This window comes from Microplitis mediator, chromosome 1 (genome assembly GCF_029852145.1).
Source record: "Microplitis mediator isolate UGA2020A chromosome 1, iyMicMedi2.1, whole genome shotgun sequence".
Taxonomy (NCBI): domain Eukaryota; kingdom Metazoa; phylum Arthropoda; class Insecta; order Hymenoptera; family Braconidae; genus Microplitis; species Microplitis mediator.
Genome location: NC_079969.1, coordinates 21,793,202 through 21,819,379, shown reverse-complemented (window position 1 = coordinate 21,819,379; position 26,178 = coordinate 21,793,202). Strand labels below are relative to the sequence as shown.

Genomic DNA, 26,178 nt, shown 5'->3' with positions numbered 1-26,178 from the left:
TTTTATTTTTATTAATAAAAATAAATAAAAATTAATAATTAATTGAAGCATTTAGTTAACAAAAAAAAAAAAAAAAACAATAATGCAAACCTTCTCGCACATATGATTAAGTTTGACTAAGAAGCCTTTTTCTTCAATAACACGAAACAATGCTTTCAGCCTGTCGCCAGTATCTCGATTATCTTTCTGCAGAAAAATTCAGCAACGAACAAAAAATAATAATAATATTTAATTAATTAACACATGCATAAGCTTTTTAAGCAATTAATTTATTTAAAAACAATTATATAATAATTTATAAACATTCACATTAGAAAATTAATTAACAAAACAGTTAATTAAAAATATGAATTAAAAAAAAACCTCTTACCTGATCGATCAAATCTTCGAGTCTCGTGCGTACTTCGACTTCCCTCGAGGGTATTTGGATGGCCGGGGCATCCAGAGGGCTGCCAGGACGCGAAACACAGGCGGCCGCAGCTTCACAAGCCTCAACAGCGACCGCTAGTCGCGTTTTTTCAGCCTGCAATTTATTGTGCAGCATACGAGCACTCTCGAGACTTTTTTCCGCAGACTCTAGAGTGTCCAGAGGCGCCTCTAGTTCTCGGACTATTTCCGGTTCGTAGGTATCCAAATTTTTCATTATACTCTCTAGAGTTCTTTCGTACTCGGCAAACTTAGCTAGCGATTCGTCCAAACGATTCTTAATCTGAATCGCTGTATTGAGAAGAGAATTGTAACTCTCTTGGACATTTTGCAGCTGAGTTTCGATGGTAGGTTTGATGTTGGGATTTGCTGAGATGTAACGATCAATTTGATGCTGTCCTTTGTCTTTTAAATCATCCAGATCGTGCTGGTAATTACGGATGTCATCTAACAGAGCGTCGTGAGCTTTTATTTGCTCGAGTGTCTGTTCTTTGCTGGTAATGTATCTGGAATTATGGGCCATCAATTGGAATGAAACTTGAAGCAGCCACTTCTCTGTTTCCTGGAGCGCGGTATGGTACATCGTGTACTCGTCCATTTCATTTTCAACGAGGCGTTTCTGCTCGTCTACCAGCAGTCCCAGTGATTTCCAACGGCTGAGAAGGTCATTAGCTTGGTCTTGAGTTGCATTATTCTTCGCCCACCCGGACAACTCGATCGACTCCTCGAGCAATTGATCCAGATCGGTTTTCTTGGCTTTTACTTCTTCTTGAATATGTCTGTAGCGCTCAAGTAACGTCTTCATCTCGCCAATCTCGCCCTTTGTGTCTGGCAGAGTCTCTAGAGACTTCTCTGTATCACTCAGCCATTTTTTAAGCCGCTCGTAGACTTCGGCATGATCTTCCCAGCGGGTCAATGTTGCTTTTACCTGAGCTTGGACTGTATTTAAATCCATATTCAATTGCTCCCAGTTGGATGTCAATTTAGCCATGTCTGTTCTCAATTGCTCCTGTTGTTCCGGTAACGCAGTATTTATTGCCTTGGCAAATGCATTTTTCAACGTTGAAAGTAAATGTTGACCTTCGGTAATTCTTGTTGCAACAACACGAGTTGTTTCCAATTTATCGCGCGCCCAAGTAACATCTCCGACGCCCACGCAGTCTTGAATTGACCCGTGGGCAGTTTGTAGCCATTCTTCCATCTCTTTTCTCGCTTTCAAGAACTCCGTGTGGTCTGATAAATTTTTCTCTACCTTCGAAACCAGTCCCTGTGCTTCAGTTAGCAATGTCGTGTACGCTGATTGCAACTGTACGGTTTTATCTCTCGCCCAGCTGCACGCACTTAATTCCAAAAGTGTTTCACATTTATCATTCAACTCTTCCAGCACTGGTTTCTGGCGAACTGCCTCATCAACCAACGCCTTGCACCGTTCTAAATCCTGTGGCGTTTTGTTTTCTTTTGACTGTTCATCAGTAACTTTCTTCTGGAACTGATCCAGCCAATTCTTCATGCTCTCCATCGCGGTGGTAAATTGTGACCACATGGTAATGCAATTAGCAAGAATTTTTTGTGACTCTTGGCATTGTGTTTGTAATGACTTCCAGTCAAGCTGAAGCTGTCGTACTTCTTGACGTATTGCGTCTTGACCTTCTGCGCCCGTCGACGAGATAACTGACTCACTGATATCCATTACTTTTGAAATAAGCGCCTCGCCTTTAGGCATAGAATCAACGATCTCGCTGATCTTTTTCTCCCGCTCTACTATCTTCGGGCGTTCACCTTGAGTCATACTGTACTGCTGGACTTCAACCTTAGTCCTTCTAACCCAATCCGCAGCTTCATTCTGCGCCTGTTGGAATCTCTCGTGTTCCCTAACTTGATCCTCCAAGTTATTGATCTTCTCTGCAACTAATCTCCTCAATTCGTCGTATTTAGCGATCGTTGTTTCATAAGGTTCTCTTGGAATAGTGCTGTCTTCATGTAACCGCGACTTCAATCGATCAATTGTATCACTGTGCCCCTGAATATCGCGCTGTGCAGTTCTATATTTCTCCAACAGCATCCTCTTTTCGCTCAAATCATTCCTGTAGGTTTCGTCAGGTCTTATCTTGACATCAATCTCATCAATCCAATCAGTAATCAACCGATACAATTTACCCAATTCTTCAAGCGAAGTAGCCCGCGTTGAGAGCTTCTGTCTCGCATCCTCAACATCTACCATAAGCTTATCAAACTCTGCTTTAAGATTTTCCGTATCCTCTTGAATCTTAGCCGCGCCATTCTGCTCAGTATTCATAATAACACGTTCCTTAAGTTCCAAAGCGTATCTCAGTTTATTCTGACCCTGTTCTAACGTCTGTCGTATCGCTTTGCACATATTCAATTTATTGTTAACCTCATTCAAAGTTGCCGATACGTCTTTGCATTCTCCCAACTTGTCTCGTGTTCGGTCAATCCAGTCCTGGCACTCCTGATAGAGCGTATTGTGTTGCTGGTGCTCTTGATAATGCAGCTCCAGTCGCCGCATTATTTCTTTAGCCAACGACAGCAGCGCATTGTACTTAGTAGTAAGTTGAGTAACTTGATTTGAAATCCTAGTGTCCGCACAAGTCTCCAGCAGCATCTGGGCTTTCATATTCAGCCGATCCAACTCCTTTTGCCAATCAAACAAAGTCTGTAAGTGTACTTGGAAGCGTTCAAGAACATTCTTCTTCTCTTCTAAACTATCCTGGAGTTTATTGAAAGTCTGCACAAGCTGTTCAGTCTGATTCAGCCACTCGGTTGCTTCAGAGTACTGGTCTTCGTACTCTGTCCACTTGACAATGCCAACTTCAAGTAGACTCTTGGTATTATTCAACGAATCGACATAATTATCATATTCTTCTTGCAGCATAGCGACGTCTTCTTCAATTATTTCCTTATCTTCTGCATCAGCTATCTGACAAGCAGCATTACCGCGTTCTAAAGCCTTCTCCAGCTTCTGCTGTCCCTCTGGTAATTCACTCTGCAGTACTTTTAGCTGAGTTATTTTACTCGACAGCGATTCTTTGTCACCAGTAGGTTCAGAACACTTGCCCAGTCTTTCTTTGGCAACTCTTATCCATTGAACAAATTCAGTGCCGCTGTCAACGAAAGCTTGATGCTGTTCAACAGTTTCCTTTTGCTTAGCATACAATTCTTGTGCCTGCTTACTAAGAGTCTCATATTTTATTGAAATCTCCGTAGCAGGTGTTGCTTGCTGCAAATCTTCAGCTTTAGTAGTAACTGACTGAATCATCGGTTCAAAGGCAACAATATCCTGCATAATACTATTCGTCTGTCGTAAATTAGCTTTACGTTCACCAATAGCCAATGAATTAAGTCCAGCAAGACCTTTTTTAGCTTTTGAAACTTTTTGTTCGCACACTTGTTGCAATTTCGCTTCACGATCGTTAATCCACTGCTGCAATTGCGAGTACGATGAACTGTAATCAGCCCACTGGAGTAAACTAGTCTCCAAATGAACTTTAGTCGTTGATATTTTCTTAACCAATCGTTCCCAATCATTTTGAATTTCTTTCAATTGATTATTTATCTCTTCTCGTCCATCAGATCGCGTGTTCCTCGCAACCTTTTCCCCACAATTAACAGTCAAGTGCACAAGGTTTTGGCCCTCCTCAAGTTTTTTCAGTAGCTCTTGAATTTTTTCCAATCGTTCCTGCAGCTCTTCCCGGCTGCTTGACGAAGCTGCTTCCGTTCCTTGACGTATTATTTGCTTGGCATTATCAATCCACGCCCTAGTTTTGCCCAAGTTAGCTTCATACTCTTGATGCTGCGACAAATTAGTCTCCACTTTATTCAAAACATCTTTAGCCAAATTAACCTGAACTTGATAGCGCGAGTTAAGGTGACGAAGTTGATTATTTATATAAGTATCCAAGTGGGAAGAAAGTAAAACGGATGCTGATTTATTGAACTTATCAATTTGTTCTTGGCCTTTTTCAAGATTGTCAAGAATATCACGGACCTCTTTAACTTGTTTCTCCTTCTCCACGACATTGGGCAGCAACGCGTTCTTCTGAGCTTTTATCAAGATATCAAACTGCTGTAACCAATCACTCAATCTCTCATACTCGTCTTTGTAATCACGCCATTGGCTGACGGTACTCTCCAGCAAACTCTTCTGATGCTGCACTTCTTTGAACAGACTCTCGAAGCTTTCACTCAGCGCGCGGATCTCATTGCGAATTATTTCCCCACCTTGTGGACTAGTGCTGGCGCAAACAACTTCTCCAGTGTGCTGCAGATGTTCAACCAGCAATTCACCTTGAGCTTTTTTATTGAGTAAACTCTCAAGCGGAGCAACCGCATTCTCAACTGCCAACTTGTCACTAAGTGTTCGCTGCTTCATAGACGGAATCTTTTCCCTGGCTCTGCTCAACCACGCAATCAAATCATCATGTGCTTCTTTATAACGCTTGTGATCTTTGTACTGATCCTCACGCTCAGCAAGCAGCGATTTTATTTTTTCAAACAGCTGATCAAATTTATTCAAAGTATCCTGAGCCTGCGAAGCGGCCAGTCCTTGCTGACCACTGGCAATCATCTCAGCGAATTTCGACTTCAAATTATCCACCTCAATATTTTCACACCTGACTTTTTCTTCCAAAGCTTTGATACGTTCAAGCTGGTTACGTTTCTCCGTCATCGTTGACTGGAACGGTAATATTTCTACCAAAGAATTTTTCATTAGCTCAACAGTTTTGTTTATCGTTTGTATTTGTTCCAATAATCCAGCCCATTTGTTGATGGAATCATCAAGATTTGTTTTAGTCTCAAGCATTAGTGTTGTCAATGCGCTCCATTGCTCTTGTAGACGTACTACAGCTTCATTGATGGCTTGGTGACCAGCTGGAGCCGTGTTTGCCAGGACAGTTTGGGCCAACTCAACAATACCTTGGATTTTAGAAAATCCATCTTCTTTATACAGAAGTAAATCCTGTACCGTTTCCATTTTACTTTCTAAATCCTTCTGGGACAGAGCACTTAAGTCTGATGAGTATGCGAGCTTCTCACGAATTCCCTCGAGCCAGTTGATACACGCGGCAAGATTATTATCAAAGTCTTGGTGATTGCTCACGTACTGATGCCACCGGTTATTTAAATCCTTGACTTTGCTCGAAATCTGTTGGTATTTGATACCAAGCTCGGGTATATTTGACGTACGTGATGTCATATTTTTTTGTAGTTGTTGCGCACGTTCAGTCACCGCATCAATTTCTAATTCCTTTGCTCTGACTTCACCCTGCAAGACACGTAACTGTTCGAGCTGTTCTTTTTTCTCTGGCAAAGTTGATTTTAGATCAACTGCGTGCAATTTAGTATCAGTATCACGTATCCAATCTAAACATTTTTCTTTCAAAGCTTCAAATTCATGCCACTGCTGCAATTTATTCTCAATAAGTTCAATCGTCGATTTAATCGCCGACACCAGACCTTCCCATTCCTGTTGCGATGAATCAATCTGGGATCTAATATTAACTTGCCCGGACTCTAGAGTTCCAGGTATTACTTTTTCACCCAACACTCTTATCTGCTGGATGCGCGGTTGATCTTCCGGTAGCGTGTGAAGTAAATTTTTGAGCCGATCGATGTTAGTATGAAGTGATACACGTTCTAGATCAGTATCACCCCAAAGACTAACGGCGTTGTGAGTCGCGTCCAACCACTCGTGAGTTTCTAACACAGCTTTGCTGTACTGCTGATGATCGCTGACAATCGCCTCGTATTTTTCAACAAATCCTTGCACGCGTTTTAAGATTGACGAGTAACGTTTAGTTAAATCATTTATAATTTTATCAGTCTTGTCAGTTTTGTCTGGCAAATTATCTGACTTGTCTTTCAAAGCCAGAAGATCTTCTTGATGACTTTGTATGTCATGAAGAGAATCTCTATAAATCTGCAATTGAATTCGTTTTTCATCCAACGTTGTCTTCAATTCCAATTCCGGTTTTATTCGTTTCTCCATCTGCGACAGCCATTTTTCAAAACTGCCGCTACAGTCATCGAATCCAAGCCACCGGGAAATTTTCACTTGGATATCGCGTTCCGTTGACGATACTCCGTCGACTAAAGACTCGAGTGCCTGCTGAAGGTCTAAAAGCTGCTGGCGAATTATTTCACGACCTTCTGATCCAGTTGTTGGGTACAAACGTTCTCCTGCTTCGACTGTGTTGTTAACTAAAAGAGTTCCAGCAGTGATGCGAGACAACAATTCACGTAAACTATCTCCGTTGCTGATCAAATCTTGTTTTGTAGCATTAGTAGTGTCTCTTGATGCCTGATACTGAGCTTGAGAAGCTGCTAACCAGTCTGTGCATTGCTTATAACGTTCCAAGTATGCGGCGTGATCTTGAGTTGCTTGCTCGCATTTTTTAACCAGTTCCTAAATAAAGTCACGATTATATCATTCAGATGTTTTTGGAAGATAATATTGATTAATGATTGAGTTAATTACCTTGGCAGTTGCTTGGATAGACTGGAACCGTGAAGTTACTTGCTGGATGTTGGCAGAAAATCTCGATTCCCCGCTTGTTTCAATCAGTTCAGATGAATTGTCGCTCATTTTATCGAACTCCGCCTCGTGACTCCGTAAATTGACGATCAGCGACTGTAAAATAATTTAATTATTAACAATAAAAAGCAATTTTTTTTATGTCGCATAAAAAGAAATGATGAATTGCACTCCGCTATGCTAATTAAATAACAGCGTTAAGTATAAAAGCTGCAGAAGATATTGTAGTATTAAATTTATACTGAAAAGAAATAACAATTTTATCAATAAAGTATTTTGAAATATAAGCAAGTAGGCAACGTTCAGAGAAATTTAATCACGCTCTCGATCCAGATCTTGATAAAGCGCGTGATCCCAAAAGCTGGTATCGTATTCTTACTTGTTCAAGATGATCACCCAGTGAGACCAGTTCTGTCACATCTCTATTCCTTGATTCCGATATTTTAAGAAGTTCCTATGAAATTTTATATATTTATCTTTGTTTTACTAACAACCGATCTAATTATCACGACCGTCAATTAATAACAGTTTTATTAAAATTTTTTTATCGTAAATAATTTATTTTTTATATTTACCTGATATTTTTCAAGCTGCTCTTGCTTCTCCTCTATCGTATTTTTCAACGTGTAGTTCTTCAAGATCGTTTCTGCTTCCGACAGCCAGGCCAGAAGACGTTCCAGAGCATTTTCATACTCGCTCCACTGCTGAATTCTTTCTTCAAGAGACCGAATCACATCGCTGACTGCAGTTGCGAATTTTTTACTCTCGAATCTGTTTAAAAATCAAGGAAATAATTTAATTTCAATCAAGTCGATACTATTATTTACAATAATAATAATTACCTGAGATTAGCAAGATCACGTTCAGTAGATTCTTGAGCTCTAGGTGGCAAATTAGAACTATTCTGCTTAACATGTTCTTCCAGGACATTAAGTTTAAGTTCACCTTCAGTTTGCTCGTCCTGAATCTCGATAACTTTAGCGAGTCTCGCTTGCAAAGCAGCTTTGTTACCCGTGTAGTCATTGTAATTGGCCAATTTATCCCACTGCTGTTTCTGGTAATCTTGATAAGCTTTTTGTAGATCATGTAACTGTTGGAAGATCTCGGACAGTCTTTCTAAACCGGCTATTCCTTTTTGGGAAGCGTCTACTAGTGATTCATAACGTTTTGAAACCGCGACAACGGCATCTTTTACGTCAGCAGGCGCTTGGGTCAACGCATTAGCCTTTTCCGAGATTGCTTCGACGATTCTTTTGTGCGCCAAAATTTCTTGATGAAGAGTTTTGCTCTTGAGTAACCTGGAACGGACTTCTTGGTGAGTGGACGAAGTAGAAGAGTCTTGTTTCATTGCGCGTTCCATGTTATCCAGCCAAGCGGAAATATGTTGAAGAGTTTCCTGATAACTTGACCACTGCAGTGACTGGGCGTCTTGTTTCTTCTGCTGCTCTGAAATTCCTTCAGTCAAATTATCCCACCGCTCACGGGCGTGTCTTAACTCGTGGCGAATTGTTTCACGTCCCTGAGCTGAAGTCGCAGGTAAAATGCGTTCTCCGGCGGCAGTCAATGCTGTAAGACGGCTGGTAGCCTGATCACGTTCTGCTAGCAGCATTTTCAGCCGCGATCCTTTAGCTTCAAAATCACCTCCCAGTTCGTCTTTCTTCAACGCAGCAAGATTTTGCTCCAGCGGAGTCAACCAGACATCAACAGCTTTAAGCTTGTCTTCAAATTCTCTGTGCTCGTCAACGATTGCGCGACAGCGATCAACTACTTCTTTACTCAATACATGTAACGATTGGTATCTATTACTGATCTGAGATATCGCTGGTTTAATTCTTTCAACCCCACTGGCGTTTAATAGCCCGTGGGATTTGTCAACAAACTCATCAATTTCTTTCTCCTTCTTCAAAATAATATCGCGTTTATTTTTAAACAATTGTAATCGATCTTCTTTGTCCTGTAAAGTTGCTTGAAGCTGTTGGTCACGAAAAACTGCCTCGATAGTACGGAACCACTTGGTATGAACGTCCAGTTGTTCCTCAAAGTCTTGCCACTTTTGAAGAGCTGCATTCTGTTTAGCTTCTACGGTTTCGATCTCACTGAGATGCTGATGTAACGCCGACTCAAGAGCATCAGCTTCTTTCTTGATAGCTTCTTGTCCTTTCTCAGCCGTGCTCTTGATCACAACTTCTAACAATTCTCTCAATTTAGTCAAATGTTCTAGTCCCTGAGCTTGTCCATTCTTCAGCACAGCCAAAGTTGCCAATCTTCTAGATATATCAGCTCGTTCTCCAGTTATGTCATTGCAGTCCAGTAATTTTTCTCTCTCTACATTTAGCCAGTCGTCAAAGTACTTGCACTGTAAATTAAATTTATTGTGAACATCCGCACACTCTTCTAAATTCTCCAAAAGATCCTGAGACTTGGCGACGATATTTTGGAACAGGTGTTTTATAGATTGTAAGTAAACGTTCAGCGAAGTGTCTTTGGTTTGGTCTACAAGTCTCTGAGCTTTGTCACAAACAGACTCGACCAAAGTCTGATGTGACATAATTTCTTGATGCATAATCCGGTGATTTTGCAGTTGCGCGCGCTTCTCTTCGAGTGTCGACTTCAATTCCGTGTGTTGATGCATGTCCTTTTCAACATTTCTGAGCCACGAAGTCAACTGTTCCTGAGACAATGAAAATTCTGCAAACTGCATAAGACACTGATCGAGTTTCTGCGTGGCTGACTGAAGATCTTCAGTAAATCCATCCCAAAGTGTACGCAAATTTCTCAGCTGCTGTCTCACTATTTCACGACCTTCTGGAGACGTGTGAACATAAAGTTTCTCACCGAGATCAATTACTGATTCGAACCGCGGGTTCTCTTTCGTCCGCGTATCCGCCAAGTCACGAATACTCTTCTGGCGGCTCTGAAGCAGTGCCAGATCTCCAACAATTTCTCTGTGTTTGTTTAATTCTTCTTGAACTCCTTTAATCCAATTCAAAAATTGATTGTATCTCTCATTGAAAGTACTGTGCTCTTTAACATATTGTTCGTAACGAGCTACAGCCTCACGTGCTTGATTTTTAATCGCTTGATACTTGGTAACTTGTCGAGAAATTCTTGTTGCCAATTCCGATTCAGCGTGACTTTGACCCTGCTCAGCAGCCGCATTGAATTCTGGCGCCTTGGCAGCTATTTCTTCTTCTAAACCTTTTAATTTCTGCAAGTAAGCTTGCTTAGCTTCTTCAGTGCTCTTAAGAGTCTGATCTTTAACTCGCGACTCCATTGCCTTCGTCCAGGCCTCAAGTTCTTCTACAACACGTTCAAATTCAGTCCACTGATTGAAAAGTCGGTTTAGTTTACTCTTAGTAGCTTCACACTGTGCCAAGAAATCTTCCCATATTTTTTTCTGAACCTCGAAGCCTTTCACCAAAGCCGGATGACCTGCTATCGAAGTCTGCTCCAATATAATATTCAACTGCTGATTACAGTCTTCCAAAATACGGTCTCCATCTCCTCGCTGTTGAAGTACATTTTCAATCTGCGCAATTTTAGATTTTGCAGAATCTCTTTCAATTGCCAAATCTTCTAATAACGGAGCAGCTTCATTGACAATCGCATTCAACCAGTCTCGAGTTCTATCTAAAGTCTGTACATAAGCTTCATGATTAGCCACGTGTTTTTCAGCGATTCCTATTCGATCTTCAACATTGCTAGATAATTTATCATATCCTTCAATAATAGAAGCCAGCATTTCACTAGCTTCATCGTCGGAGACTCCGCTCAGACGATCTTTGAGTTGCTGGAGAATATTTCTATGCGCACTTACATCTTGGGCAATTGCCCGGTATGAATGTAACGCCAGTTTCTTTTCCTGTAGCGTAGGCAGCAAATCTTGTTTATCACCTAATTTAGCCTGAGCATCAATTAACCACTGTTTAACCTGAGTATACTTGTCTTCGAAAGACGAACGGTGCATCATATCATTTTCTATTTTTTTATAAATAACATTAGACCGATCGATCAAACCGTCAACGCGGTTCCGTAAATTTCTTAACTCTGCGCGAATAGCTTCGCGTTGATCGGGAGTAGTTCGCGGGAATAAAGCTTCGCCAGCTTCAGCAGTTTTGTTTAAAATACCTTGACCTTTTTCCCGGCTTTCGCCAAATTCTCTCAACTCTTTCAATCGCGACTGATAGAATGCCATCGCTTTGGGGCCGCTGATTTGATCGAAACTCTTTAATTTAGTTTCCGCTTCGTCAATCCATTTTTCAAGTTCTTTAACTAAAGCGCGGTATTGATCCCTTCCGTCTTTGAGCTCTTGCAATCTTTCAAGATGTTGAGACAAAAACTTTTGAATCGCTTGATAACGTGTCGTCAAGTGACTAACGTACTGTGCAGCACGCGATTCAGGACTTACTTGTAAAATATCTTCACCAAGTTGCGCAAGAGCTTTCATTTCTTTCTCATAATCATTAACCGTCTTCTGATAATTTTTAACTTCAACAATTTTATCTTCAACATTATCTAGTTCTACTAACATTGAACCTTCTCCGCGAATCTTAGCTTCTGTTTCTTTCAACCAAGACATTATTGCCTCAGAAATAGACTCGTAGCGTTGCCAGAGTGCGATATTTTGCTGCAATACATTTTTGATTTTAGCATGACTACTTTTTAATGCAACCAAATCATCAGCAACTTTGTCACGTTCAGCTTTCAATGCACTTGTCGTTTCTTTGCTCTCTACTGTTTCCAAAAGCGACAATGATTTATCAGTATCAGCTTTTCTAGCTTCGCAATCTTTAATACCCGTTTCTACATCCACGAGTGAAGCCATTTTTACTTCAAGATTGTAGCGATCGCTACTCTGCTCAGGTTCGCACCACAATACTTTTTCCTTTAGTGTTCCAACCATTCGCTGCAAAGCCGTGAATTTTTCGTGATACAATTTCGTCAAAAAAGCCACCAACGTTGCGGTAACTTTGTCTGCGTGATTTGAAACTCCGTCACGACGTAACTGCAGCGACTGTAATTCTTTCGGCAAACTTGAGCGTTCAATTGCCGGATAGACTTGAGAAGCTTCTGCTATTTTCTCACCAACCATCGCTAAATTATTGCTACAAACTTCTAGTTCTTTTTGTAACTCACGGCATTTCTTAATCCTGCTTAATATTTTAGTATTTTCTCCCGTCAAATCATCACATTTTATAACGTCTTCTCGTATTTTTGATATCTGGTCACCAGATTTTTTCAAATTAACCCGGATAGCTTTTTCTTTTTCATTCAAATTTGTGGTAAGAGCTTCCAGTTTATCAGCAGACTCTTTAACTAGTTTGAACTGATCATCCAAAAGTTTATTTAGCGATTTCAAAGTCGGCATGTCGGCATTGTGGTTTATTTTAACAAGTTGATCGGTTTTAGTCGTGATACTTTGACGCATTAACTGATAAGACGGCAGTTCTTCGTGATATCTAGCTAATCTAGCCTGTCCATTTTCAGCGTCAGTGAGACGTTCGCAAGCTGAAGACAAAGCTTCATTGGTATCACTCAACCAACGAGTCAAATCATATTTAGCTTCTTCAATCTGCTTCCAAATAATAACTTGGGTTTCGTACGATTGCGTCTTTTCTACAATAGTCGTATAGATATCCTGATATTGGTTTCTTATTGTTGATAAATCGTTTTCAATAATTTCAACTTTGAAATTAGGCATCAAAGAGGCCTCTTTGATTAGCTGCTGAGCTTTCTGATCCATTTTCTCTAAAAACTGCTTGCCTTTTTTCAGAACTTCAGAAGCTCTCTTGTGTTTCTCAAGAGCTAAATTCGCCTGTGTCACGTCATTTGGCACTTCCTTCGTAGACTGTCTCAGTGTCTGCGAGTCCTCCATAAATTTAACCAATTTCTCGCGTGCCTCTTGATAACAACGCCAGTCTGCACCCATTTCATCATATTTCTTTCTCTGTTCCTTTAGCAATTCATTAACTTTCTCCCAATTACCGTCTACTGAGGACACAACGACCTGGACATTAGTTGTAGCCTTCGCGTCTTCTTTCATCAAATTTTCTCCTTCGCGATGTAGCAGAAGTTTATCAGGTTCCCGTCTCTGATGCTCTTCAATCAAATCATCAATTTGTTCTACCGCGGGCGCCAATTTATCGCACGTATCTACCGACACAGTAATTTGCTGCAATGTAGTTTGAGTGGCCACGATTTCCTCCGTCAGCTTTTGTTGGATCTTACGGAAATTATCCCAACGCGCTCCCAAATTTTCTAATCTATCCCGTTTAGTAGAGACTTCTGTTTTAAGCGCGACTGCTTTAGACTCAAGCTCATGGACAAGTGAGGAAGCAGTCAATGGCTTTTCCTGTTTATCTCGCATGTGAATGCCCATCAAACTATCCACGACCGGTATCTGGTCTTTCCAAGCTTCTATTTTCGAATAAACAGTCTGCAATTCATTGGATAATTTTTCTAATTCAGCAATATTAGGTTTTCGTGCTTCTAATTCGTATTTCGTGTGACTCAACTGCGCATTTGTTTCGTTGTACCAATTCAACAGTTCGCCCCATCTTTCCAAACCTTTCTTCCGTTGCTGTAAATCATCTTCGAGTGCTTTATACTTTTGCGCAAGTCCAGTGTAAACTTCATTAAGAGTTTTGGCTTCTTCAGGCGAGCCCTGAGCAGCAAGTTGTTTAACTTCTTCATAAATAGCCGAGAAATTTGGCTGCTTCTCCAAATGTTCTTGAAGAAAACCATGAACTGCTTGAAGATTAGTGTCAACATCTCCGACATTGACTTCACTGATTTCGGCAATGCTGGTTCTCAATCTCGCCATCCAGTTTTCAAAGTCTGATATTTTTATTTGAAACTCTTGTCTTGCTAATAAAGCATCAGACACCAGATTTATATGATGTCTTACCGTGTCTGCAAGCCTGCCGACACGAGTTTTCATTTCAGCGACTCGTCCCTTTAAATGGGTTGCGCCTTCAATTGACAAACCGTGACTAACATGATCAGAAACTTGAGTCAGAGATATCAATTGCGCTTGTCTATCAGAAATAACTTTATTAAGTTCCTTAAGATGATTCAAATCTTGCTCAAGTTTACTCGCCTCTGGAGTCTGATAATTTGGTTCTGCTTGACACGCCTTCTCGCTTTGATCTAGCCAGCGATTAAATTCTTCAGCTTCATTTTCAAAAGACTTCCACGAGGACACCAATTTGTCTAATTTTGTAACCGTATGTATAGAGACGTCATGAACGGCGTTCCATCTCGTGTAAACAGCATCAACTTCATCAGGCGCGGCAGTTCTTCCTGTAATTTGTTGGCTTACATGCGACAGCTCCTGAACACGGGGCAAATGTTCTTCACACTGTTTCTCAAAAGATCGTGCCACGTGAAGCATTTCCGTAGCTTGGGCTAATGTAGATGGTTTAGTGCCAATAGAAGCTGCCTGAGTCTCTGCTTGTTCAACCCAAGGCTTAACTTTCTGAATACCCACCTCGTATTTTTTCCAAGTAGCTAAGTTTTCCGTTGCTGCTACACGTTGTCCTGCGATGTCTTTGTTCAGAGCGTCAATTACACTCTGCAAGTTACTGATCTGTCCTCTCAATGCTTTAGCTTCATTGGCTTTGTCATCTTTTACAAGCTGCCGTGATTCCTTTTCCAAAGATTCCATAGCTTTTATTTTCTCGGCAATCTGCTTTTGAAGCGTTTCCGTTTTTCTCAATCGATCTTCTGGCGAAGTTGACAAGTCTTGGATGTTAACGATAGCCTGAGGTGCGCTCTGCTGAGCCCAGTTTCTCAATTCACCAACTTCAGACTGAAATTTCGACCATCTATTGCTGTGTTCGGTCAAATAAATTACACGTTTCTCCACTGTCTCAATTGTTTTCACCAGAGTTTCTTCAATCTGCGTTATTTCCTCGTGTATTATCAAACGTTTATCACTAGGCATCATGTCTGTAAGTTGATTTGTAGTCTCACGCAACTTTGACATCATTTCTTCAGATGATTTTTTCAAATTAGAGCTCAATTCTTGTTTCGCCCGTAAATCAGAAGACACTTGACTTGCATCGTAATAAGTAGTCGTTTTAATTTTTTGCATCTCCTCATTAGCACTATTAACCAATTTGATAACTTCTTCTTTCTGTTCCTGATAACTCTGCCACAGTTTCTGGAAAGTCTTCAACGACTTTAGTGTCTCAATACTCTGGCCATAAGTTTCATTCCAGTTGCTCTCAAGCTGCTGAATTTCCGAAGAAACAAACGGAGGCGCGTGTTGATCTTTAAGTAAATCTTTTCCCCGCTGCAACATGCTCACAATATTAGCTCTCTGTTGCTCAAGATGACTCAACCGTGTTTCCTGATGTACTACCGCATCTTTAAGATTTTCCGGGATCTGAGTTGAAGATTCCACAGTATTTTGCTCTTTGACTTTTCTCAACAGCGTACAAACTTCACGTACTTCCTTTCTGTAGGTATAACTCTTCGTATAAATATCAGTTTTGGTCATCGTGATTTCAATAGTCGGTATCAAATTTTTGTAACGCGTTATCAGCATTTCCAATTGATGTTGCTCGGTAATCGCTTCCCGATCCGATCGGTTGGTTGTCAAACTGTCCAATGTCTGCACTAGCCACTTCATGTGTTCTCTTTTACCATCAGCTTCATGGCACACTTTCTGTATTAATAAAAAAATATAAGTCATTAATAACCAGTATAATTAAAAATTTACTTATTTTATTTACTGCTAATTTACCGTTAGAACTTTCATCTGCCCAAGAATGCATAACACAAATATCACAAATAAACCAATATGACAAAAATATAAAGTTATTGGAACAATAATTGCTTACCTGAAAGATTGATTTTTCTTTTTCAAATTCTTCAAGACTATTTACTTCTTTTAAGATTGTCCTTAGAGTACTGTCAACTTGATCCATCCATCGTACCATTTCATCGTATCTAATTTTACAAGACACAATTACATTACACTCTTAATTATACATTAGTCAAAAAACAAAAAATTGTAGTAGAAAAATATTCAAAAAGGATAAGACTTAATAATGATTCACCCATTAAAAAAATTTATAAAAAAAATATATGTTAAAATAGTTAACTTTTGACCGATTTTCGTATATATTTTAAATTTAATTGAAATATATTTTAGATTTTATAAAAATTATCGCTATGATGATGTAAAAAAAATATATTAATATATATTATATACTTTTATAATATTATATTTTTTTTATATCATCGTACCAATATTTTTTTATAATTATATATATATATATATTTAATATCTTTATACATGTATTTTTTATATATTTAAATTACATATGAAATATATAAAACATATAAAAATTCGGCCTAAAGGCAGCTATAAAAAATATATTTTTTATACATGTTTTATAAGAGATGGGGGGGGGGGGGGGGCAAAACGGGGTACAACAGGGTACCCCCAAAATTTTATAAAAAAAAAATTTTTTTTTTTACATTTTTTTTAAACATTCTGAAATCACTTTTGTAAATATAATTGAGCATTATTTTGATTTTTTTTTCGTTAAACTTTTTCAAAAATCGACTGTCAGTCGAAAACTGTTAAAATTTTTTTTTGCTTCCTTTGCATCCAATAATTATGTAAATTGTAATTTTTCTTTATGCAAATTACTTACAAAAAAATTTAATTTAATCAAATTTATTTATTATCCAAAATTTTTTTTTTTACCTTTTTTAGGGGGTATCCCATTTTGCCCGCAAAAATAAAAATTTTTTTTTTGACAACTGAAAATTTTTCTTTTTTACTTTGAATAGCATTAAAAAATAAATATTTAGTGTTTTTGAGTCCTCGAAAATTTGGTATTTCCCAAAGTACCCCCCCCCCTCCCCTATATACTGATATTTTTTTTTCATGTATTTTTCTTATGTTTTTTATATAAATTTTATACGTAGGAGTTATAATAAGAATGAACTATTCATTTCAAAAATTTACCTCTTTCTATACTCGGCCCATTGTTCAGGTACTTGACGAAGCTGTTCCCGAATAATTTCCACCCTCTGTGCGGAATCTTCCCACAACTGTTCAGCATGAGCGACAGCCTCCTGAAGACTAGTATCATTAGGTTTCAATTGCGAATAAGCATAACTTATTTTTTTCAATGTCTGCAAGCAGCGTTCTACATTAACAACAATCCCTTGATTGACAAAAAAATCTTTATTACGCTGAATAATACTCTCAACATCTTCATTCTTAATCAGTGACTGCTGTTCGCTATTAACTTCAGCTTCTATTTCTTTAAGATACTGCATAAAAGCAGCCTCGTCCAATCTAAACTCAAGTCTCATAAGATGCAACGGAGCAAAAGCCATAACGTCTTTCCAACGCTGCTGAAGTGCATCAACTGTCTCAATAATCGGCGTTTGCTGTTCGACAGGGAGCGTGTTACGTAGATCTTGTCCAGCATTTATCAAATCCTGAATTAACCGTTCGTTGACTTTGCTAAAGAAACTCTTGTGATTGTCGACCGATTGTCGGTTGTCAATGCGCTTGTCGCTGATTAAATTTTCCGCGGCAGTCAGCCACTCGATCATCTGTCTCTCGCACTCTTTGAATTTAGTCCAGCAGCGTACGGCCTCCTGCAGACGTTGCTCGCAAATCTGAGCAGTCTGAACAACTCGATTGAATCGTTCATTAAGCGCCCGTAACTCTGCGCCTCCTTCAGCAGTCTCGGGATTGGCGTGGGCGTCAACCGACTTTACAATACTCGAAAAGACCTTATTCTTAGACTCAAGCATCGATTTGTAATACAAAGTACGTGAGAAAAATGCCTTATGACGTTCCAATTGACCTAGAACTGCATCTCTGCCTCCGGAAAAATTCAAACTTGACAGTAGAGCCTCCGCTTCATCCAACCATCCGCTTATTTCCCGTTGGCCCGCTTCCAAAGACTCCTGCTGCACCAACAACTGATGATACAAATGCAATTGCATCGGTATAAGTGCTCGTACTTTAACCAAAGCTTCTTTTTCTTTTTTCAACGTATTCATCATCTTGTCAACTTCATCTCGCGGCAAATCTTGCAACAACGTTTGAAACTTCTTGCTTATGCTCTTAAACAATTCTTCAATGCTTTCAAATTCGCTGTTTAATACTTGTAGCTGTTCACCATAAGCTTTTATCTTTTCAGTTGACGTCAACTGTGACGTTGACAATACGCTCTCAGCATTTCTCAACCATTTTTGTAAAGTATCAACACCCGTACGATAATCCTTACGATTTCTCACTAAATCACCAGCATGCATGTACTGTTTAGCTTCCGCGAAAGTCCGCTCCCAGCGATTTGTCAATTCGGTATAACGGTCACGTAAATGCAGAGCCACAACCTCAGTCGTCGTCGCTATTAGAAAACTAACAGTGTCCGATAATTGTTGATGTTTGTCTTTCCAAACGCTGATATTTTGAAAAAATTCCATTTTTTCTTCATCGGGAAAGTTCACCGCAGCTTCTGCCTGAATCAACCAGCTAGAAAATTCATCAGCAATCGTGTTCCATCGGCGCCAGTAAGCCATCACTTCTTCTAGCATACTCTGGACACAGCGCAAATCCATTGATACATTTTTCCATTTGTCATTTGTTTCCCGCATGAATTTATCGATGTTCAAACTTTCATCACGATCAATACCTCCCTCACGTTTGTATTCATCAGCCACCTGTTGCATATCCAGATAAGCTTTTTGAAATTCTTGGAATATTCTATTACGCGATACAAAGTTACGATATTGTTCAAGCATTGATTGTACTTCCTCTTCGCTTCCATACTTAACGCCCCAGGTTTTAAGTTTTGTCTCCACCAGATAAATAAAGGCAACTAAACAGCACTTGTGTTCCAAAAACTTCAATTTTATCCGCCGTTTGGCCGCCCGGTCGCCTAAAGAATCAAAACGCGCTGTCATGTTGTCTAATTGCACTTGAGGTACTTGTCTTGCAAGACTGGACATTTTGAGGCGATTAAATTTATCAAGTTGATCAGGCAAATCGAGGAAAAACTTTTTATGATCTTCTAATTTGTTTGAAATAATTCCAGCAGTCTGTTCGTTCATTTCTTCAGGAATATCATTGTCTGAGTTAAGAAGTGATTCGGCTAAAGCTAACCAACGTCCAGCTTCACCAATTTCCCCTGGTAATGATGAATCCAGCAGCCACAGCCATTTCAACAACAAATATTCCATTCTTGACCATAATTCTTGAATTTCCCTCCATGAATCCTGCGTTATTGTTATCATACTCGAAGTATCCACAAGATTCTGTAGCTTGCGATAGGTAAAAGATTTTTCATCTGCTTCGGCCCGTGCTGCTGAGTAATCTGAGTAATTTGACGAAAAAGTGTGCGTTCGGTCCATTTGGTCGAGCCCGCGAGTTTGGTTCACCAACCACGCGAGCAAGGAATCATATTCCTGTTGAACTGCCGTAAACGAGTCGCCTGCAGCTGACTTGGGCTCTGGATATTTGTGCAAAAATTGTGCCACGTATGTCATGATTGATTTTTCATCAGGCTGTGGAACGTCGACGTCTTCAGGATCAAGCAGACGAGCTATTCCTAGTTCAACTTCCGCTACTTCGAAGGCCGTTTCTAGACGCGCGCGATTTGACGCTGCTCTCATAGCTGCTATGTTTACAAGATTCCGTTTTATTGCGTCTATCACTGCCAAGAAAGCATTACCGTCTCTCCAACTTTCACCGAAATCACGGACTTGAATTTCCGATTCCCTAAAAAAATTTAATTTTTAATTATTTGCCACTAAATTAATTTTCTTCCGAATAGTTTTGGATAAATTTTAAAATTCCAGAATAAATTTTTTGGGGCTGAAGCAAATTTTTAAAGAGTGGGAAGAAATGAAAGAGGAATTCGTTTATTCAAAATTAACTGGAAGTAGAAATTCATTGACATAAAAAGAAATATAAGTTTTAAATTAAATTAACCCTCCATCCGTAACGCGTTCCGCCGCCATGTATTTAATATTGCGGTGACAATTTTAATTTTTTTTTAGAATTTTTTTACTATAATAAAAATTTTGTATTAAATAGAAATATTAAAGAAAGAGATTAATTAAATCAGCTGAAAATGAGTCGCTGGTGGTATCTGGCATCACTGTGCAGAAAATCGGAACACATTAAACGCCCGAGTTTACTCGCGTCAGAAACAAATCGCCGCGTTTTTCAGGTTTTCCAACAAAAAAAAATTATTTTTTAAAAATTTAAAATATCGGAAAAATAATTATCTTTCATTCATTTGATACTAAAAAGTATAATAGAAAAACTCATAAAATTTCAAAAGACTCGGAAATTTCTTTTCTTTTTAAACCATCTTTTAATAAAAATTACGGAGCTGCGTTCATAGCGCGACGGACAAAGGGTTAAAACAAAAAAATTATAATTACTTTGGCAAAGCATTTGTAACCCATTGTAACAAAGTTTTTCTTGCTCCTTGCTTCCATTTTTCGCTGCTCAACCGTTTGCGCTCACTAGCTGCCGAGCTTTGAGTACCCAAGCTCTCAAGACTACTCTGACTTCCCCAGGTTTGCCCAAGGTACTCTAGTGCTCTTGTGTTCTCTTCAATCTAAAAAAGTTATTTAAATTATTTTTTCATTATCAACCTCTTTAACTTCTTTACTTTCAACTTAACCACTTAAATTTACCAAAATTATCTTAATTTATTTAACGCGCCCTAGTGGATCTAAGTTACGGTAATTTCGGAAGAATTTCGGTGTTTTACGGAAAATTATGGTATTTTATTGTGAATTACGATGTGTTGCGGTATCATACGGTAAAGGTATAGTATACATCACCGTAACTTTACCGCAATCCGACAGTATTTTACAATACAAGTGCGGTATTTTACCGCAAATTTGCGGTAACATCGTTATACATCATCGTATACGTGCAGATTTACTGCAAAATTACGGAATTTTACCGTAAAGTGAAATGTTCCACTGTGTTATGGTAAGAATACTGTAAACTACAGCAAATTACCGCAGATTGCCGTAATTTGCTGCAAATAACCGCAAAATGCGGCACATTTGCAGTAATTCGGATCCGCTAGGGCACTTAAATAAAATTACTATGCGTAAAAAATAAATTACATAAGCAGTGCATCAACAATTAATAATCAATTGTTACAAAAAAAAATACACAACTCACCTTTCTGCGATCCTTAGATCGTAGCTTTGTTAAATATAATTTTAGAATTAAATTTTATGATAATATCTAGCGTAATTAGTGCTATTAATAATTAATGTTTATAATTTTGTGTTACTGGAAAGCAGCTACTGAGCTACTTGACTAATTTTCCAGTGCAACTTACACACAATTACTTAATAAATAATAATATTTTTACCTGGAAGTATAAAATTATTGTCCAAATCAGACCTAAAACAACTGGAGGTCGTCCGTCGACTAAATCTGATGAGTTAATGTTCACTAATTTGATCTGTAATTAATTAAATAATTAGTTAATTAATAAATTAGATAATTAAGTAACTAATTAATGAATTTTTTAATCAACTTACTTTTTTGCTTTGTAAAAATTGAAGAGCAGTATTGGCATTACTTAAAAAATGGGGTCTCTTTAAATTTCTACCTCTTTCTACCGGCTAAAAAAAATTTATGAATAATTAAAATAATTAATTAAATTATTAATTAAATGATTGATGATTTATTAATAATATAAGTTACCAATTTTTCTCCAGATAAAACTTCCAGTAAGGCAAGTAAACGAGTACCGTCTTTCAAGTCTTCAATTAAATCGTCAACGCGAAGAGGCGGGACTCGCTATAAAAAATATATGAATAAATAATTTATGAGACGTTTGTTATTGGGCGAGATTATGGCGGATAAATCTTGAGTCTCATTGTATTTGAAAAATAAATCATCTGAAGAGTTATGGTCGTCAATAAAAGATTTTGATAAATAAAAGAGTTTTAGTTAAAAACCTCAAGAGGGAAAGAGAGAAAGAGAGTATTTAGAGACACGCTACTTTCAGGTCATGCATGTCACGATGAGTAGGATATAGTTTTGAAGGATCCGGAAGTAAGGGAATCGAGAGCCAGGCACGGTTATGCTCGTATAGTAGTTTACAAGTTTCAGCTTAATGTTAAACTGATTTTCCACCATATAAGAGTCATGTCGTGAATGCTCTCGGATTACAATATTAATACGTGCATTCAAGTATAATAAGTTTTACATAAAACTTTGGAATAAATGAAGTCTCACAAAATATTGAGAAAAAAAAAAATTGAAATCGCTAATTATTACTATGGGTAACTTTAGACGTTGATTACCTTTGATAGGTATGAATTGATCCAATTAACGAAGGTCTTCTTCTGTACACGTTCTTGTTCATCTAGAAATTAATAAAAGAAATTTTTGTTATTTTTAATTACTCGGAAATAATTTTTTTTATTTCATTCAGAAGTAAAATTAATGTAATTATTGCAGCTCGAATACAAAATGGATATTCTCTAGTTGGATTGAAAATTTATTTTGAAACTGATACTCCTATGATAGGGTTAAAGTACCGTTTTTGGTCAGTTTTGGACCCCTTTAATTAGGGCCAGTTCTGGACACTTGAAAAACTTAAATAAATAATTTGTAAAAAAACGTGATGACATAATTAATTTATAAAATGTGTACAAGTATAGTTTTATCACACTGTTACAACAGAAATGGTTTATTTAATACTTTTTTATTAATTAAAAAAAAGTATAAAATGTTAAAAAACATAGCAGTGGCTAATGGTTTTTCTACCCTACACCTATTTTACAAGATAAGAATGAAGGGAACAATTTCACCGTAAAATTTCAAAATTCATAAGTCAAATCGGATTTTCCGAATTTATTTCCATATAGTTTTTTTTAGTTACAAAAAACAACTAACTAATAAATCTTATGTAATTATAAAATATAATTTTTATTAATATTGAAGTAAAAATTTAATTAAACTCTGAATTAAGAGTTTCACAATCTGGCTGTTCAAATATTTAAACTGGGCCCCTTCTAAAAATTATTTAAATTCCTGCATGTTACTGAGTCTTTAAACATAAATCTCTATCAAAATTATTTCTCGTGCACTGTAAAAAATGAACGGAGTGGTGTAAATCTGGAGTGAATGCAACGCGGCTGACTGTTTATTTATTTAATCCCCTCGGAGTGAAATTCACTCTAAAGAGGAGTTCAATTTAATATTGAAAATTTGCTATGGAGTGAAATTCACTTCTAAAAGATGTTTATTTTAATGTAAAAACTCCGAATTGGAGTGAATGCAATTTTAAATAAAATCCAGATCACTCCGAAATCACTCTGCAGAAAAAAACACCCCCTATTTACTCCCTATACAGAATGATTTTATTTTTAAACTCCGGAACTTCGAGTGACAGAGTGAATTCGGATTGAAATAAAATCCGTAATCATTCCGAATTCACTGCCAATTTTTTTGTAGTCTGTCAATTGAAGAAAATTTAGCTGGGGCAACAAATAATGGGCTAATATATTTAGCGCTTAATTAAGTAAGTAAAGTTGAAATTAAATATTAGGCAAGATAAAAAATCGATTGGCCTAGGTCCTTGCACTAGAGGGATGTCGTAAAAGAAAAGCAAAGCAGGTGCAAAGGCCTCTGTAGAATAACGATCGCGTGCGTCAATCGGCTGCGTATCTGCGAGAAGGGTTCATCCTCTGTCTGTTTGGTTTAGTTTCTTTTAGTCAAAGAATCATTTTGACTTCGGTTGAATAGAATGCTAACCTGGCAGTGCCATTCCACTACTAGACAGCTTAAATAATATGCCCACATACATTTATATATATATACTACATACTTATATCTATATCTGTATCTATATCTGTACAAAAGACTTTCATTTTATGATGTATGTCTAGGAATCTTGTACTGCTGTATCACGACATGATATTGCATAAGCTTAATTTCGACGTTTTCACGTGGAGTCTGATCGGGTTCGTGACTTCCTCGAGCTTCCGTGACCCTGTCCATACCTCTACTGAAGAAGATAAACTAGACGATCGCAAAAGTTATTTTATTTTTCAAAAAAATTTATATTGATGATCTTTAATAATGACTCAATAATGATAACAATGACATTGTTGTCTTGTCAATTGTCGACAGTAAAATTAATTTAATTATTATGAATTATTCCACGCATTCGACACCTTCAATTGAAGTTATTGATCGAACACGCAGTAATTATCTATTCATTTATGTATTTATTTATGAGTAAAATTTAATGACATGTAAATTAAGTAACAACATATAATTTTATATGTTAATGTACTCGTCAGAATTAAGAAGTGATTCAAAGTTTAAACTTCAAAACCACAGCGACAATTTTAACCCAACTGAAAACTTAAACGCTTGTCAGGGGGACAGTCGCGTGCAATTTTTTTTTTATTCACCAATGGCAACGACTAGTATACACAATAATTACCACAACTTTTTTTTTTAAAAAAACATCTGTTTAATTTAATTATTAAAACCACAAAACATAATTATCATTTTTATTTTCAAATTATTTCATCATAATAAATATAAATTATGTATGATAAATATAATAAGTTAGTGATAAAGATGAAGAGAAGCGACAAAAATATGTTATTTATAACTTCTTCTAAGATGAGGTCATACGGATATTTACGTAAAAAATAATCAACGGTCAAATTTAAAATTTAAATTCAAGTTAAATTTTTTAAAAGTAAATGTTTTTTAATTATACAGTTCATGTTTTTTTAAACTTAAAATATATAGGTCACATAAATATTATAAAAATATTTGATATCAAATTACTAATGTCATACATATAAAGATATATATATCTATATCGTGATTAAAATGAATATTATTGTCACCTCGAAAACCGCAAAAGTTACTACTGTACTTAGATATCCGTGACGGATCTCGAATAACTTAATCTTTGAATCGTGATCAAATAAAAAAATAATTTATACTTTTATTTCTACAACTATTAACAATATGTATAGTTGAGTATACATATCTATATATCTATATATAAATTATTGTACAAGACATATCGAGTATATTGATTACGACTTGATCTTGTTACAAATTGTAACGTCACCCGTTGAATTAAATCACTAGATTTGACCCTGACATTATTTTTTATTATTTTTTATGTTCAAAACTTTTTTTTATTCATTACCCATTTGTTTAATTGCGGCAAAGAAATTACATAAAGTGGTAAAAAAATATTATGTGGTTCCGTACGCTTGCAGAAGGAAACCAGTTGTATATATATATATATATGTATATATACGTTTTATGATGCTAGGTAAGTCGTAAAAGCAGGGAAATTAAGTGCGAGTACACACGAAACGCAACCCCTCGAACGTCATACTCCCTTACATACACACACATAAACATTCATGTAAATTTATATATATTTATATTGAGTTTATTTCCCTACGTTACAAAATATTCGATCGATTCATCACTTACTTAAATGTTATTAAAGAATTATTTTTTAACAATTGATTAAAATTTATTATATCAATTGATTTTTAATTAAACTCCAAAAGTGAGATAAAAAAAAATGAATTACATGAAATTGAACTGAAGAATAAAACGCAATAATTGAGTAAATAACACTCGTGATATTATCTCACTTGACATTTAAAAATAACTGTTTCTAGTTAAATATATAGTCTAGTGTAAAAGACCTTGACATTAACCCCCTAAAAAAAATTCTATTGAAATAACGATAGAAAAATTTTAATTTTTAATAATCAAATATAATTTGATTTACTAGAGCTTTGATTTGTGTAAGACTAAGTGTAAAAAATTTTCGAAGTGAACGTGGATTAAATCTGGAATGAATGTGGAGCGGATGCCTGTTTATTTATTTAATCTTCGGAGTGAAATTTACTCCGAAGGGGAATCGGAGTGAATTCGAATTTAAATAAGAACCGTAATCGCTCCGAATTAACTCTCGATTTTTTACAATGTTCAATTCGTATTTATTTTAAACGAAAATAAATATAAATTTGGGCCAATTTCCGGTTTATTATTGAAGAACACGGGCTTGTTTATTCGCTGGTAAAACGGCGAATTGTTTTTTAATGACTGAATAATTGGCTTAATGTAGAATTTGTACTGTAATGTGTAAGTATGTGCAGACGATCAAGCATCG

At 37.1% G+C, this 26,178-nt stretch overlaps 1 protein-coding gene across 13 annotated transcripts in view; it reads right to left on the bottom strand.

Moving 5' to 3' along the window:
* LOC130674540 (muscle-specific protein 300 kDa) overlaps positions 1–26,178 on the bottom strand; it is an 80,399-nt gene that overhangs the window by 46,790 nt on the left and 7,431 nt on the right. For 7 of the 13 annotated variants that reach the window (XM_057479904.1, XM_057479980.1, XM_057479956.1 and 4 more), the window contains 14 exons: positions 22,310–22,371; positions 21,705–21,800; positions 21,539–21,622; positions 21,367–21,459; positions 20,411–20,589; positions 16,965–19,739; positions 15,826–15,934; positions 15,729–15,743; positions 7,822–15,650; positions 7,555–7,750; positions 7,359–7,433; positions 6,923–7,075; positions 371–6,850; positions 91–186 (listed from right to left, as the gene is read on the bottom strand). In XM_057479904.1, the coding sequence (XP_057335887.1) occupies positions 91–186; positions 371–6,850; positions 6,923–7,075; positions 7,359–7,433; positions 7,555–7,750; positions 7,822–15,650; positions 15,729–15,743; positions 15,826–15,934; positions 16,965–19,739; positions 20,411–20,589; positions 21,367–21,459; positions 21,539–21,622; positions 21,705–21,800; positions 22,310–22,371 (18,242 nt within the window). Of the gene's footprint in view, positions 1–90; positions 187–370; positions 6,851–6,922; positions 7,076–7,358; positions 7,434–7,554; positions 7,751–7,821; positions 15,651–15,728; positions 15,744–15,825; positions 15,935–16,964; positions 19,740–20,410; positions 20,590–21,170; positions 21,191–21,366; positions 21,460–21,538; positions 21,623–21,704; positions 21,801–22,309; positions 22,372–26,178 lie in introns of those variants that run through there. The other 6 variants (XM_057479988.1, XM_057479941.1, XM_057479947.1 and 3 more) reach the window with 5 other exon arrangements.